Source organism: Thunnus maccoyii, chromosome 12 (genome assembly GCF_910596095.1).
Source record: "Thunnus maccoyii chromosome 12, fThuMac1.1, whole genome shotgun sequence".
NCBI lineage: Eukaryota > Metazoa > Chordata > Actinopteri > Scombriformes > Scombridae > Thunnus > Thunnus maccoyii.
In genome coordinates, this window is record NC_056544.1 from 32,062,769 (window position 1) to 32,078,685 (window position 15,917).

A 15,917-nucleotide genomic window follows, 5' to 3' on the forward strand; every position below is an offset into this window, starting at 1 on the left:
GTCAGTCACTTAACCTTAAAATACCTTATACTCTTGCAAAATCATAATTAATATTAATAACAATCATAATTCTATTCTTGTGCGGCCAACAAGGAGGACTATTTCCCTGTTATTATACCTACTCTAATATGAGTGTAGCCCGTCTACCCTCTATATTATGTAGATGGGGCCCTGAGTTCTTTATCCTAATTTCCTTTGTTATATTATCTCTGATTAATTTAATGTTTTTTGCTTGGGTCACTTTGGAAATCCTATACCTCTTGAATATACCTTATTGTAAGACCACAGTGTAACAAACAATTGAATGTACTAACCCTTTAACACAGTACAATACCACACTCTAATATAAGTTGGTATAGAGTATGAAGGCTATATAGCTTTTAACCTCTGAAATAGTAAACACACTCAGAAACCATTTAAAATTATAAGTAATAATTTCCTCCTTAAATTTTAAAGCTAAATTAAATGAAAATAATATTAAATTAAATACCAGGAGTGTTCACTGCTTTTGTTTCACAAGTTTCACATGTAAAACCAGTTCAAGTGTTGGTGCCTTCCTCAACTGGTACCTTCAAAAAGATGGAGAATGACCCAAACTCCTGATTTATCAGGCTACAAATCATCGGTCTGGAGTTTCAGACCATTTTAGTAGAAGTGGATATGAGACTGACTACACTTTGACCATCAGTAGAGTTCAGACTGAAGATACAGGAGTTTAATACTGTCAGGAGTTTATTACAGGAAATTCAGGATTTTACTACATTCAGCAGTGTGACAGTTTTCTGTTCACACACTGATACAATATCATACAAAAACCTCCCTTAGCTGGAGAGGAACTGATCTGACTCAAGCTGCACAGAGATTTAATCACTAGAGGTTTGATTAAATTACAGTTTATGGTAGAACACCAACACTAAAAACTCATTAAACTTTCAGCATGATGATATTGTTCATGTTTTACATCAATGTACATTTAAAGTTACTCTTTGTGGAATTTTTATAATGCAAGTTATCAAAACATTACAGTGTTAGTAACCGAACACAATCAATAAATTAATACATTTGGGAGTAAAATTTAAAAGAAGTAAAAGCTTCTCTTTTCATCTTTGTTCTACTTTTAAAAAAGTCAGAAGCTTTATTATCTCAAACTGATTCATGCTCTCTTAAACTGCATAGTAATATTTGTAACTTTTAACATTTTTAGTGTGTTTGTAGTTCATATTGTGATTCATTGTGGAGAATAATAATCGCAACACGTAATCTCAACAAACTAATACAGTAGAATCCAGTGGCGGGCAAGGCCTGGAGCATTATTTCTTTGTAAAATCATCACCTGAAATCCTTGTGACCTTAACCTTTAACCAAATTCTGTGTGCGTGGATGAAATATATCTGTTTTCAGTAGTTATAGTAACATACAGTATAACAGCAGTTTTATTTTTAATAATATGGACACAACTAATTTGATGTATAGATCTGCATAGTTTTATATATTTTATATAAAGCACATCAATATTACTGCAAGAAATAAAAAAAGATAATGTGAAGACTGCTGAGAGAGAGAGACTGTGCTATCTTCTTCTCTCAGTCTGTCGCTGAAGTGGAACTTACTTATGACTTGGTTTAAATTTCAGATCAGAGACATTTTATATCACATGATGCTGATGATACCCTGATTTCTCTATCTAATGTTGAAAATGAAAAAAACATGTCCCTCTTCAAGAAGATCCATGTTTTTAACCAGATATTTAGTGGTGACAGATACCCTAGATTGGTGGATTACCTTTGCATCAATAGAGATGATACTGCTACATGAAGAACATATTCCATGGTACACAATGGAATTAAAAGGTGATCTGGGTAAAAGACTGACTTGTTTCTATCGTGGATGTGTATATTAACTGAGTTAATGCTCCTAATGGATTCTATATATGGAATAGAAAAAAGGTCAAACAACATGTCACTCTTATTGTAAAATACACCTTGACAGTTGCATTTTTGATGAAACTTTATTGTTTTAAAATTTTGAAACATTCAACATTACAGCAAACCAGAACACTTAAATGTTGAAACATGCAACGAGAGAAAGAATCAGACAAAGTGCAGACTGAAAGCAGTAGCAGAGTAAAACCAGTAGCAGAGTCCCAGTGAGTCAGGTCAGGACTGGGAACACTGGTCTCTCCTCAGTGTCTCTGAGACTGGAGTCTGGGAGCCCTGGGTGGCCTCACAGGTCACAGAGCCCACCTTCCTCCACTGGTCTGCAGGGAGCCTCAGGGTGCTGCTCCAGCTGTAGCGGCCGTCCTTCTGCAGCACCCTGGGGCTCCTGCTCTCCTCCCCGCTGCTGCTGCTGCTGCCGTCCACCTTCCAGGCCAGACTCCAGTCTGAGGGGTAGCCCTTGTTGGCCAGACATATGAGCGTGGCCTTCCCCTGCTGCAGCTCCTCGCTGGAGGGCGGCAGCACCGTCAGGGTGGGGGTGACTCGACCCACTGCAGGGAGAGATTGATCACATTTCTGCTCTTCAGTGTTTCACTTCCCTCTTTGAGCTCAGTAACCATGGCAACAGAGAGGCATCACTGCTGAACCATGACAACAGACAGGTTTCAGTACTAAAGATAAAAAGTTGAAAGCGCTCTCTCTTACTCCAATGTATCATTTTCAACAACCAGACTAATAGTTTACATCTTCATCATTTCAGAAATCGCCTGTTAGCAAGAGTGTAAAACTTTAGTTTCACTATATTAAAATGATTTCACTGAAGCTTAACGTTTGCACAAGATACACATGTTTGCTGTCCTCATGTAAGCAGGTATCTCTACTGAATAACAAGGTTTCATTACTGGAAATATGAAAATGAGCATTTTAAACAACTTTAATTGTGTTTTTTAAATCCAGTTTAATTCTAATAATCCAGAATATGATTCATCTCCTACAGTGGGATTATATTTACTGTCAATTCTGAAATTAATCTTTCATTAGTGTGAAAGTAAGACTGAGTAAAACCAATACAACATTTACAGGAACTGTAATTACTCATTAAGCAGGTTGGAAGATTTCTTCATGTAAAATGTATAAATTGGTTGTTTAAAACTTTACAGAATGTTTCTCAGACATTATTTAATTTAACCAATTAAATAATGAGAATTTACAAACTGTCAAAACCTTTTTGTATAAAAGTTTTTAGTCTCTTTGAATGGATTTAAGGAGAGAAGAAAAAGACGTCTTCATAACTTCAACAACGTTCAAATATAAATTGTTAAATACTGAACATGTTACATTTATTAATTAAAATATATATAATTAGATTGATCAAGTTCATGGAGAAAGAAAATGTACTTACAGTCAACATCCAGTCTGGTTCCTCCACCGAACGTGTACCACAGTGATACAAACTCATGGAGCCGTCGTACAAAAACCTCTCAGTGTGGAGAGACACGGCTCTCTGACTTTGACACAAACAAACTCAACACGATTAGTCTGTTTGTGACATTTATAAGATCATTTAAAAACAACAACAACTAAGTGCCACAAATGTAATAAATGTGTCATTTTATTTATACAGTATAGTAATTTTAAATGAAATTGAGTTTCATTCTTTGAGCGATAAATTTAAATATAACAAAATACATACTGAAGAAAAGCCCAAACCACATAAAAATAAGCACTGACACATCCTAATCAATACTCTGATAAGTTGATTGATCTACATTGTTGACATGAATTTTAATTCAACATCATAATAGTTCATTACTAAAAGGAACATTTAAATACATATTTTGGTTAACATTTTAAAGTTAAAGTATTCTTCTTTTATCTTTTCTTCATTTCAAGCTGTTCACATATGAGTTTTTTTTTTTCAATGCAATTCAATTTTATTTATATAGCGCCAAATCACAACAAAAGTCATCTCAGAGCACTTTCACATGGAGCAGGTCTAGACCGAACTCTTTAATTTACAGAGAGAGACCCAACAATTCCCCCCATGAGCAGCACTTGGCGACAGCAGTGAGGAAAAACTCCCCTTTAACAAGAAGAAACCTCAAGCAGAACCGGCTCTAGGTGGGCGCCATCTGCCCTGACCGGTTCGGTTGAGAGAGAGCAACAACAGCAACAACAACAACAACAACAACAACAACAACAACAACAGATACATGACGAGCAGCAACAAACAGCAACCACAGGAGGAACAGCTGGTGAAGGACAGGAGAAGGACGTCAACACGTCAGCATGGTTTATGGGGTTTCCTGCGGATGAGAAAGCACAAAGAACTGCAGGTTAGAGGTCAAGTTAGTAACATGCATTAATGGTAAAAGAATACATACAGATGGAGAAGAGGAGAGAGGAGCTCAGTGCATCATGGGAAGTCCCCCGGCAGTCTAGGCCTATAGCAGCATAACTAAGGGCTGATCCAAGGCGAGTCTGGTCGGCTCTAACTACAAGCTTTATCAGAAAGGAAAGTTTTAAGCCTACTCTTAAACGTGGAGAGGGTGGTGGTAGCAAATATTCAAACGAGAACTTTGAAGGCCGAAGTGGAGAAGGGTTCCATGTGAACAGCAGTTGAACATGTGAGACAATAATGTTTAAAGATCAGTTTATTGAAGCTGCTCTGAGTTACTCCATGATTAAAGTAATGAAATTAGAGACACGGCTCTCTGACGTTGAAACAAACAAACTCAACAAAATTAGCCTTTAATATTAAAAGAAACATCCACCGAGTGCCACAGATTCACAAAGGTATACTTTTATTTCATAAATTTTACTGTTAAATTAATTTTATACTAAATTCTGTAGAAATAAACTTTCATACACAATCCAAGTCCCTGTTGGAGTCAGTCAGAGCATTTCCATAGAGAGCCACTTTGCATCAGCGGCACCATGCTCCAGTGCTCTGAGAGAGTTTATAGTCCTGAGAGTTGAACACTGGATGACTGACAGCTGTCCTTCATCACAACAGAAGCCACAGAAATCCTCCTCATCAACAACATGACTTTGATCTCCGTCCTCATCTGGACTCTCCTCTGCTGCTGCTTCACAGGTAAAGTCCAGAGAATCAAACTCCTCTCCTCTATGAACATCCGTCCCTCTGAAATGAAGCCCACAAAACCATCAAAACCATCAAAACCATGACGCTGCTTTATGTTTTTGTCTCTGTATCCTCAGAGTCCAGAGGCCAGTATACAGTGACTCAGCCTGCAGCAGTGACATCTGCTCTGGGAGGCTCCGCAACCATCAGCTGTAGGACCAGTCAGGATGTTTATAATTCTAACTCCATGGAGTGGTACCAACAGAGAGATGGAGAACCTATTAAACTGCTCATTTACTGGTCAAACCGTAGACCATCAGGGATTCCAGATCGTTTTACAGGCAGTGGAAGAAAATCTGACTTCACTCTGACCATCAGTGGAGTTCAGACTGAAGATGCAGCAGTTTACCACTGCATAGGTCGCCACTATATCAACAGTCAGTATGTGTTCACACAGTGAAAAACCGTCGTACAAAAACCTCCCTCAGTCAGACTGAACAGAAACTGACTGATACAGTTCACTGAACACACACACACACACACACACACACACACACACACACACACACACTAACGTGAAGCTAGATATCTGAAGCAGATATCTAACTCAGTCTATAATAAAAACTCAATATGTATTAAAACATCTGAATACAAGTTAACTAGGCACAGATACCCTGTATATCTAGTCTTTTATTTCATACTTTCAGTGAAGCCTTGGCTGGTTTCATTTTAAAAAGTATTAGCACTCGCTCAGAGTAACATCATAAAATCATATTCTTATATGCAGATGACATCCTATTTTCCATCAGAAAATCCTCAGATTTTGTTCTTTCAGTTATTAGTCTGATCTGACATTTTGAATATTGAATATATTCTGAGTTTGGAATGCACATTTAACCAAACTGAAATTAAGTAGTAAAAATTCAACCATGGGCTTTATATAGAAGAAACATGGATTATTTATAAAGATGCAATGATTTAAGTTATTTGTCTTTCCTTTTCTGACTGGATGTATTTATGACATTCTTTCCCTCTTTTCAAGAATGATTGATTTATTTATTGAGTGGGATAGTGTGCAGTCTGAAACATTAAAGATGCACTGCACCAGAGTTAGCTTGAAGCTAATTTGCATCTCTAGTCCCCGACAAAAAACATACAACAGCACAACAACAAACAGTAAATAGCAAAAAAAAAAAAACACACAGAATACACCATACAAAATACAAAATACAAAGCTACACACAGCACATCACATACACCCACAATGTCAATTAGAAATTAATAATGTAAACTTGTCAAATTAAAAGCAAGACTACCTGAGCTAATGAGAAGACCATAGATGGAGTTTAGACTCAATGGTCACACAGCTGATTGGTCTATTGGTCTAGATTTTTTAATTTGGCCTTGAATGTATTTATTGAACTACAGTTCTTCGTATCATCAGGTAAGGCCACTGGCGACATTAGGGGCAGAGCCACACCTGCTGTCACCAGAAAGAACAGTGCCGACAAATTATGTTATTATCAAGTTTCACATTTTGATCTGCTACAATTTATTATCTATGAATATAACATCTTCATAACTTGTATGATATTATTTGTGTTATTATTTGTTTTAATTCATTTTTAATTGTCCCCTGCCTCGCTTCTTCAGACTGCGTTTTCCTGTTTCGTGTCCGCAGTGGGCCTACGGTGGCCGGTGTGAATGTAGGGCTAACCCCTCTCTCATAATGCAATGTGTATTTTACATGGGAAAATATGAATACGCATGCTCAGAGTGTTAGTGTATTCAAAGTAGATCACACAAAATTGATGACAAGTGGGGCAAGCAGCCCGTAGCCCCACTAAAGCATCATTTCATATTTCACAGTTGATTGGCTCTCTGTCTGACAGACAGCCAATCAACTGTGAAATATTTCAAATGATGCTGCAGTGCAGCTACAGCATGAGCTTTGAATTTACAGTCGGCAAAAAAGAGGGGAGCCTTTCTTAGCTAACGCCAGCTAACTTGAAAAAAATAAAGTGCATTTCATACTCGAGCACAGGGTATAAAGCCTTTATTTGGTCGAAAAACTGGAATTAAAGCGCCTCAGAGCCCACCAGCCACGGAATACTGTCATCACTCAAACTGCTGGTAAAATTAACGGATTCACCGTGGTGAAGTTTTCCCAGAGGAAAAACCGCCATGCTGCCCTTTTCCGAGCCGTCAGTTGGTGAGTGAAAGCATATTTTATCATCCTGCCTTGGTGGTTCTGGTCCGTGCATTGGTCATATTGTTGTGCTTGATCGATTGATATAGATGGTGACGAGTGTCAGTGTGTCCAACGCTTATCTATTGAGGTTGTTGTCATAACGTTGTCACAGAATGGATTATATCCCTAAAAAGTTGTCTTTGCACCTCGTTGTGGTGTTGAGCTCTTTGCTGTTCGCTTATGGCCCTGTAGGCTCATTTGTTCTGAGCTTGATTGTGTTGGCTTATGACGATAGAATATGGCATTCTTAATTAAGCAGTATTACAGAGAGGTTGTGCTTCAGTGATGCGGTCAAGTGCCTCGTTCTGTAAGCATAACTGTTGTGAGTCAACCAGCCAACTTGAGCTAATGCTTTCTAGAGATCGTGGGATTTTCCAAACTGAATAAATACCTCACATATAAACACAAAACTGCTTTGCTAGCTTAATCTTGTTGTAATTAAGATATCCGTTGAAAAAACAAGTTTTCCATGGACAGATTTAGCTACTACGTCTGCAAACTTCACATATATTTTTAAGCTATCTGTGCCGTGTCACCAGCACAGCTGATGGACGATGCCGGAGTGGAAGCTGAGATATACTCTCAACTGAAGGGAAAATGGTTAAGTTTTGCTGTGTATGGGGGTGGAAGGTAACGATAAAGAGTGGAGAAGGGTTTGGTCAGTCTCAGAGTTGAATCCACTCGGTAAAGGGTCTGTTTTGTTTTCCCCACAACCAAACCAGTTCAGTTCAATCCAGTTTCAAAAACATAAAAGAAAGACAACTCAAAACTCTGCTCCGGGTTTTCACCGCAGATCACCCCACAAAACAAAACAAAACAAATCAAGGATGCTAAAGCAACACAGTACGTAAAAATATTTTGTGGAGCCATGCATGGACCCATAACATGTTAAAAAACACATCAGTAAGAAGAGCAAGTATTGAACTAGTTGGTGCCCCACCAATTCTTTACATATAAAAACACCACTGGGTATGGCATTCCACTCAGTTGTGGCTTTCACAGAGAAAGCTGACTGCCCAAATGCAGTGTGACAATGTTTGTCATTCCACCCTCAGACTGGCTCATTTAATAATGCACTTTTTAGATTTTCACCAAAAAACAGCTACATGTATCTATAAATCCTTGGAGGGTTGTGGGCTTCTTGCACCACTCATTTTACATTATGTATGACAAAATACAATCTATAAACCTTCCCAATAAATAGAAAATCATTTGGTTTGATAAGAATTAAAAATCACCAATAACAGGATTTACATTAGCCTAACTTCTGGGTGGAAATAAAATAAATTTCTCTCACATAGATGTGTACTCCATTATGTCTTGAATCATTTAAATATTCATTTTTCTGGCGGGAAACAGCATGATATGTGTAGGACAGCTGTAGTTCACTGACTCTGTGTGTTTGCATATCTGTCCTGCCTCTCTGCTCCCAGCCGTTAAGAGGCCAGTGTTGATCAGTGGCTGTCCAGACCTTTCAGAGCCACTGACACGCCGGCAGCACAATGATGATGTCACTGACTCTACTGCTGGTCACCCTGGGGCTCCTTGTTCAGGGTGAGACTCTCTTGTGAAAACTTTGCTTCAGGATGCAACCAGGTTCAACACAGCAATGTTCTGCTGTGATTGAAAGACACTGAAACAAGCAGAATTTACCTTCTTCCATCTATTCTCCATGTTAAAGAGATGATACTCTTCTGTTTTCATGGTGATCATCTTTCTCCAAGCTGGATTTGTCTCAATAACACTTCTCCTCTTTTTCATGTTTTCCAGGTTCATCAGCAGAAATCATCCTGACTCAGTCTCCCAAATCTCAGTCTGCTGTTCCAGGACAGACTGTCTCTATCAGATGTAAAGTCAGTCCAGGTGTTAGTCACTGCTTCAACTGGCACCTTCAGAAAACTGGAGAAGCTCCTAAACCTCTGATTTATTGTGCTATAACCCGTCAGTCTGGGATTTCAGATCGTTTCAGTGGGACACAATCTGGGGCTGACTTCACTCTGACCATAAGTGGTGTTCAGATTGAAGATGCAGCAGTTTATTACTGTCAGAGTCTCCATTATATCAACCGTCAGTGGTTGTTCACACAATGAAAAACCATCGTACAAAAACCTCCCTCAGACAGACTGAACTGAAATGGACTGATACAGTTCACTGAACAAACACACACACACACATTTCATAGATATGATCAGACAGTTCAACCACTGCATCTGTACTAACAATTTAAAATATCCAGAATATCAAAATTATTTTATTTCCAGATTATAATTATACATGGACTTCCTCTTTCTGCACCACTCTCTACATTTTGTCATCATTACATTAGAAACATCACAAAATTTCAGATGTTGTTTCAGTCACACCATTGAAAAATCTATCTATATGCCGATGACATTTTATTATATTTCACAAAATCCTACATTCTCTCTGGTCATAATAATAATAATGATCAGATCTAAGAGGGAAACAATGTTGGTATCTCTTGTTTTTATGGCAGGAGCTGAAATTAAGGAGGGCTTTTAAGAAGAACTCTAATGGAAACAAAATTATCTTAGATAGTCATTTTTGTGTTATTAGCAGTTTTTTCCCTTTTTTCTTTCAGACACACATGAAAAGGTCAGAGGTCTAGTGTGGGGGGAACATGGGGAGGCAGGCCGTATGCACTACATTTATACAATGATTGTACCTACTGTATATGTACATAGTGTAACTTTAGAGATCACACTCATGTTTTGTTATTTTTACATATTTGTTATGATTATGTCCTGCATTCTATGTCAGATCTTCATTTTTTATTCTTTAGACTTTTGTCAATTTATTGACAGATATCAGCTTAATGTACATTTACCCTTTATGAAACTGAAATAATAATAAATTACATCAAGGTCAAAGGATACCTGGGTGATTTTCCATGAAATGATCAAACCAGTTTAGAAAACTAAAATATGAGCAAACAAAGTCCTATATCTGTTTAAAACATTACAAATACAAATGTTACTTTTCTCTTTGAATAAGATAATACCCTTTCAGACATTAAAACATATTGCACATTTTAACATCTCAAAACCAGGGATAATTCAATAAGAACTTTAATGCAGCACATAAATAAAAACACATCAGAGGTGTTCTTTTGGTATTCTTAAAGAAACATGCAACAAACATACTGACATGGAAACCTTTGGTGTAAAAGAAGAACCAGGTGATATCATCTTTTGCTGACAATACTCTGCACTTTGTTTCTAATCCTCAAAACTCTATTAATGTAAACTACATTTTGAAAGGATTTTAAAATTATGGGATCCTTTCATCCTTCCATTAACACCATGTTTTACACAATGATTTATGATACCACTGCTAAACAGACACACTGTCAGTTGAGACTCAAAGACTTCATAGATATGTAACAATACTTTATATAATCCCAAGATTAAGATCAAGAAAGAGTTATAATCCTGCATGTATTGTTGGTGTCAAACATCCACAGAAAAAATATTTGATTTCAAGAGAGAAAATGTTTATTGTTTGAAGCATCTAAGTCATCAGTACTACAATAATGCAGTTGTTACAGTTTGAAGTTACACAATGTTACACTGTTCTGATTAGAGATCAGAGTGAGAGCAGTAGCAGAGTAAAACCAGTAGCAGAGTCCCAGTGAGTCAGGTCAGGACTGGGAACACTGGTCTCTCCTCAGTGTCTCTGAGACTGGAGTCTGGGAGCCCTGGGTGGCCTCACAGGTCACAGAGCCCACCTTCCTCCACTGGTCTGCAGGGAGCCTCAGGGTGCTGCTCCAGCTGTAGCGGCCGTCCTTCTGCAGCACCCCGGGGCTCCTGCTCTCCTCCCCGCTGCTGCTGCTGCTGCTGCAGTCCACCTTCCAGGCCAGACTCCAGTCTGAGGGGAAGCCCTTGTTGGCCAGACATATGAGCGTGGCCTTCCCCTGCTGCAGCTCCTCGCTGGAGGGGGGCAGCACCGTCAGGGTGGGACGGACAACACCTAGGAGACACCAATCAGATTAGAGGACAGCTGTCAATCCAACACCAGACACTTGGACACCTTTACTGTGAGAGGGTGGAGCCATATGAGGACTCTTTCTGTGCTGATATGCATGAGAGGTTTCTCAGAGGGAAGTGAAACAGTGTGTCAGTGAGTGACTGGTGGAGCAGAAAAAACATCTGACAGAAACTCCTTTAAGTCGTTTATATGACTGTTTAATGTATTTTATTTTACACTATACACTATATATAAATAAGGACATAAAGTTTGAATATATAATTCAGACATCTATGATTTAGTTTGAATTTATAACAACATATTTACTTTCAAAACTATCAAAAGATCAACAGTTAATCAGATTCATCAGTCAAAACTAACAGACCACCGTAATATACGGAAAATGTTGAGACATTCAAAAAATGAAAAACCCTCAAAAAACTGTCAAAATGATTTCAGACTGAGGTTAAAAGACAACTGGAGACATTTTAAATGATCAGAGATTCACAGCATTTCACATTGTTTATCTTCTTTGAATTTAAATGATTAAATTAAAACAGAGAATTAAAGGCTGAAATTAAAATCATTTTTAAAGTAGGATTGTTGTTTTTTACTCTGTCCTGCAGTTCAAGCTGTTCACATTTAACAAATTAACTTGAACATTTCAAAAAAAAGTTCAGTAAAGCTGCTTTGAGTTCAACTTTAAGGAAACACAAGAGGAACAAACAATAAAACTGAGACTTTAAAGTGTTTTAGATCAGCACAGTGGAAACTTATATCTACTACAAATGTTCAGACGTAGAAATTATAAACTTAACTGATGATACAGTATTTAATATTTTAGCAGAAACTTACTTCCAATATCCAGTCTGGTTCCTCCACCGAATGTGTACCACAGTGATACAAACTCATTGAGCCGCCGTACAAAAACCTCTCAGTGTAGAGAGACACGGCTCTCTGACTTTGACACAAACAAACTCACCAAAATGAAGTAAAATTACTGAAATAACTCGAAAACTTACAACAACACAGAGCCGCCAATTTATGAATATGTGATTTTATTTCATATGTATTAATTTAAATGAATGTTAAATTTGTGTTGTAATACATTTAACTGTAACAAAATATATTCTGAAAGAAAACAGTCGTCAATACACATGAAGCCCAAACCACATAAAAATAATCACTGACACATCCTAATCAATACTGTGATAAGTTGATTGATCCATTGATGAAACAGCATCATCAGAGTAATCCAAGTCCCTGTTGGAGTCAGTCAGAGCATTTCCATAGAGAGACACTTTGCATCAGCGGCACCATGCTCCAGTGCTCTGGGAGAGTTTATAGTCCTGAGAGTTGAACACTGGATGACTGACAGCTGTCCTTCATCACAACAGAAGCCACAGAAATCCTCCTCATCAACAACATGACTTTGATCTCCGCCCTCATCTGGACTCTCCTCTGCTGCTGCTTCACAGGTAAAGTCCAGAGAATCAAACTCCTCTCCTCTATGAACATCCGTCCCTCTGAAATGAAGCCCACAAAACCATCAAAACCATGACGCTGCTTTATGTTTTTGTCTCTGTATCCTCAGAGTCCAGAGGCCAGATCACAGTGACTCAGCCTGCAGCAGTGACATCTGCTCTGGGAGGCTCCGCAACCATCAGCTGTAAGACCAGTCAGGATGTTTTTAGTTGGAGCAATGCTCGCTACCACGCTTTAGCCTGGTACCAACAGAGAGATGGAGAAACTCCTAAACGTCTCATTTACCATGTTGAAAATCGACCATCAGGGATTCCAGATCGTTTTACAGGCAGTGGATCAAACTCTGACTTCACTCTGACCATCAGTGGAGTTCAGGCTGAAGATGCAGCAGTTTATTACTGTCAGAGTCTCCACAATATCAACAGTCAGGATGTGTTCACACAGTAAAAAACCGTCGTACAAAAACCTCCCTCAGTCAGACTGAACAGAAACTGACTGATACAGTTCACTGAACACACACACACACACACACACCACACACACACACACACACACACACACTTTAAGTGTGTCAAAACTAAAACTATATTCAAACAATGAAATAAAGGACTCACACAAACAGTTTTATTTCTAAGGAGATTCCTCTGAAATCAGTGAAGTTTACCATCACAGCTTCTTAGCATCAACTCAACAATGATCCCATGTTTGTCATTAATTATGAGCTCAGTGTTTCCTCTTTGAAAAGAGAGAATATACCAGTCTGCTACTGTTGGTGAGCCATGGCTCAGTATGGCTGATGACCTTTAACCAAAACCATCAAAACAGGTGATATACTGTGGTTATTACATATGTAACAACAGCTCACATGTTGTAACAAGATCATTAAGGAACAGAAACATGTCAGGTATTTGGGCGGGAAAAAAATCAAGGTGGTTAAGCTGTTTACTTAATATCAAATATTTTATTTGTGCAGGTTTTGAGACACACAGCTCTGAGATTTGTCAGCCCAACAAAGGAAGCGGGAGTCATTTTCACAGACCTATCTGCATGGAAAGATATCACATGAAAGAGCCGACCAGCAGTGTGTTTGAGAAGCAAAAAACTCAACTAAACATTGACATACATTAGTATTAAACTGTATCATGCTTATGATGGTATGGTATATATGGCTGTGAAGTCAGAAGGAGGAGGATGGAGTGGATGGCAGGCGTACAACATGCAGGACTCTGGCAGCAGAGACCCGGGTTTGCATCCTGAGTCCCGTGTGTAGTTGGGTTTAGGCAACAAGTCAGGGTGGGGGCGACTCCACCCACTGCAGGGAGAGAGACTGATCACATTTCTGCTCTTCAATGTTTCACTTCCCTCTTTGAGCTCAGTAACCATGGCAACAGAGAGGCATCACTGCTGAACCATGACAACAGACAGGTTTCAGTACTAAAGATAAAAAGTTTAAAGCGCTCTCTCTTACTCCAATGTATCATTTTCAACAACCAGACTAATAGTTTACATCTTCATCATTTCAAAAATCACCCGTTAGCAAGAGTGCAAAACTTAAGTTTCATTATATTAAAATTAAAAAATAAAATTTCTGGACCAAAACCTTCAGGTTGTGTGAACCAGTTTCAGTTTGAAGGATAAACAGCAGCAGAGAGAGAGAGAGAGAAAGAGAGAGAGAGAGAGAGAGAGAGAGAGAGAGAGAGAGAGAGAATTGAATTTTTAAAACACCTTTATTTATCTAGTCGTCAGATCAACAAGCATTAAAAAACAACAACAGATTCAGCCCAGCATGTGTCCAAAGCAGAGCTCCTCCTCATCAATGGAGCACAGAACATTTTTATAACACCACACAGAGACAAAACAGTCCAGATCATTCATCAACCTGTAATAGTTGTGATCAATTTTCAGTCTGCTTGTTATCATTCTGATCAGTATGGTGATAACATCAAAAGCAAAAGAACCATTTATCTTGTTCTTTCTGCTGATATAAATGGCCATCTTAGCTTGGCCCAACAGAAAGTTGAACAACTGGCACTTGTCACGAGTCCTCCTCGAGTATTTATAACCCAGGATGAAAACCTGTTTGGAGAAAAATTCCCCAAACTCACCAAAGAGCCTCTCCAAAAACAAAAACAGAGGAGTTAACCTCACACATCCCAAAAAACAGTGAAAAACAGTTTCTCTCTGAGGACAGAAAGGACAACACTCAGAAACACTTGGATTTAAAACAGATATAAAAGCATTTACAGGCAGGACGCCATGTAAAACCCTCCACTGTAAGTCTCCCACCTTCCTGGTTAACGGGTTTTTATAAAGTGCTCTCCATTGAGGCCTCACCTCAGCACTCAGACCCAGGTGAGACCTCCATGGTGTGTCAGCACGCCCCCCCAACTTGGCTTTGTTCACCATCTTTACCAACAGCTGGTACATCATTTTTCCAGTTAAAACATTCAAGTTTGCACCTCCAGGTACAGTACAGTTCAACAAAACACCAGAACAGTCTTTAAAATCAGGAGTCAGTGTGATTGCTGGAAAAGGATCAGAGTCGGTGGGTAAAACAGAGCCCTGGCAGTATGAGACCAGGAGGTTCTGTTCAGTCTGTGAGAGCTGGTCTCTCCACACTCTGAGCTGGTTGGTTAGGAGTCTCTCTGAAAATACTCCTAGCTGAGAAGCCAGAGCAGAAACCATCTCTAGCTTAGGTCCACACAGTCTCACCAGCTGACCCAGTGTGACGACTTCGGAGGAGACAAACCTCTCCATCATTGAGGTTCCCAGTCCACAGAGTGTTTTAAAACGTAGCCCATAGACGACAGGTTCCTTTAAAATCCAGTACAATGAGCTTTCACTCAGCAGCCTGTGCTTCTTAAACATGCCCCACACCTTGAACAGCCCCTGATAAAAATCAGAAAGCCCACTCAGTCTGCGGTTCTGTAGATCCATTAAAAACAAATTCTCAGTCAGTCCTTGACCTCCACCTTGGCCCAGGATCGCCCGAGCCACAGGCCTCCACACCAGATCAGCAGGGCCGGTCAGCAGTCTCTGAATGTGCTGGAGGCGGAAAACAGCACCCCTACTGGCCAGGTGAATCAGTCCTTGTCCTCCGTCGTCTTTAGCTAAGAACAAGACACTCTGTGGGATCCAGTGGAGATGATCCCAGAAAAAGTCCACGATCACCCTC

The 15,917-nt window shown here is 39.1% G+C and overlaps 3 gene segments (V, D, J or C); 1 reads left to right on the forward strand and 2 right to left on the reverse strand.

Annotated features, from left to right (window-relative positions):
* Positions 1–1,989: 1,989 nt before the first annotated feature.
* LOC121908839 lies at positions 1,990–7,205 on the reverse strand. The segment is given in 3 exon segments: positions 1,990–2,485; positions 3,337–3,414; positions 7,172–7,205. Coding segments are annotated over 3 exon segments (441 nt in total).
* A 3,168-nt stretch (positions 7,206–10,373) lies between these two features.
* LOC121908840 lies at positions 10,374–12,577 on the reverse strand. The segment is given in 3 exon segments: positions 10,374–11,260; positions 12,113–12,190; positions 12,559–12,577. Coding segments are annotated over 3 exon segments (426 nt in total).
* A 106-nt stretch (positions 12,578–12,683) lies between these two features.
* LOC121908841 lies at positions 12,684–13,189 on the forward strand. The segment is given in 2 exon segments: positions 12,684–12,735; positions 12,852–13,189. Coding segments are annotated over 2 exon segments (390 nt in total).
* Positions 13,190–15,917: the final 2,728 nt, after the last annotated feature.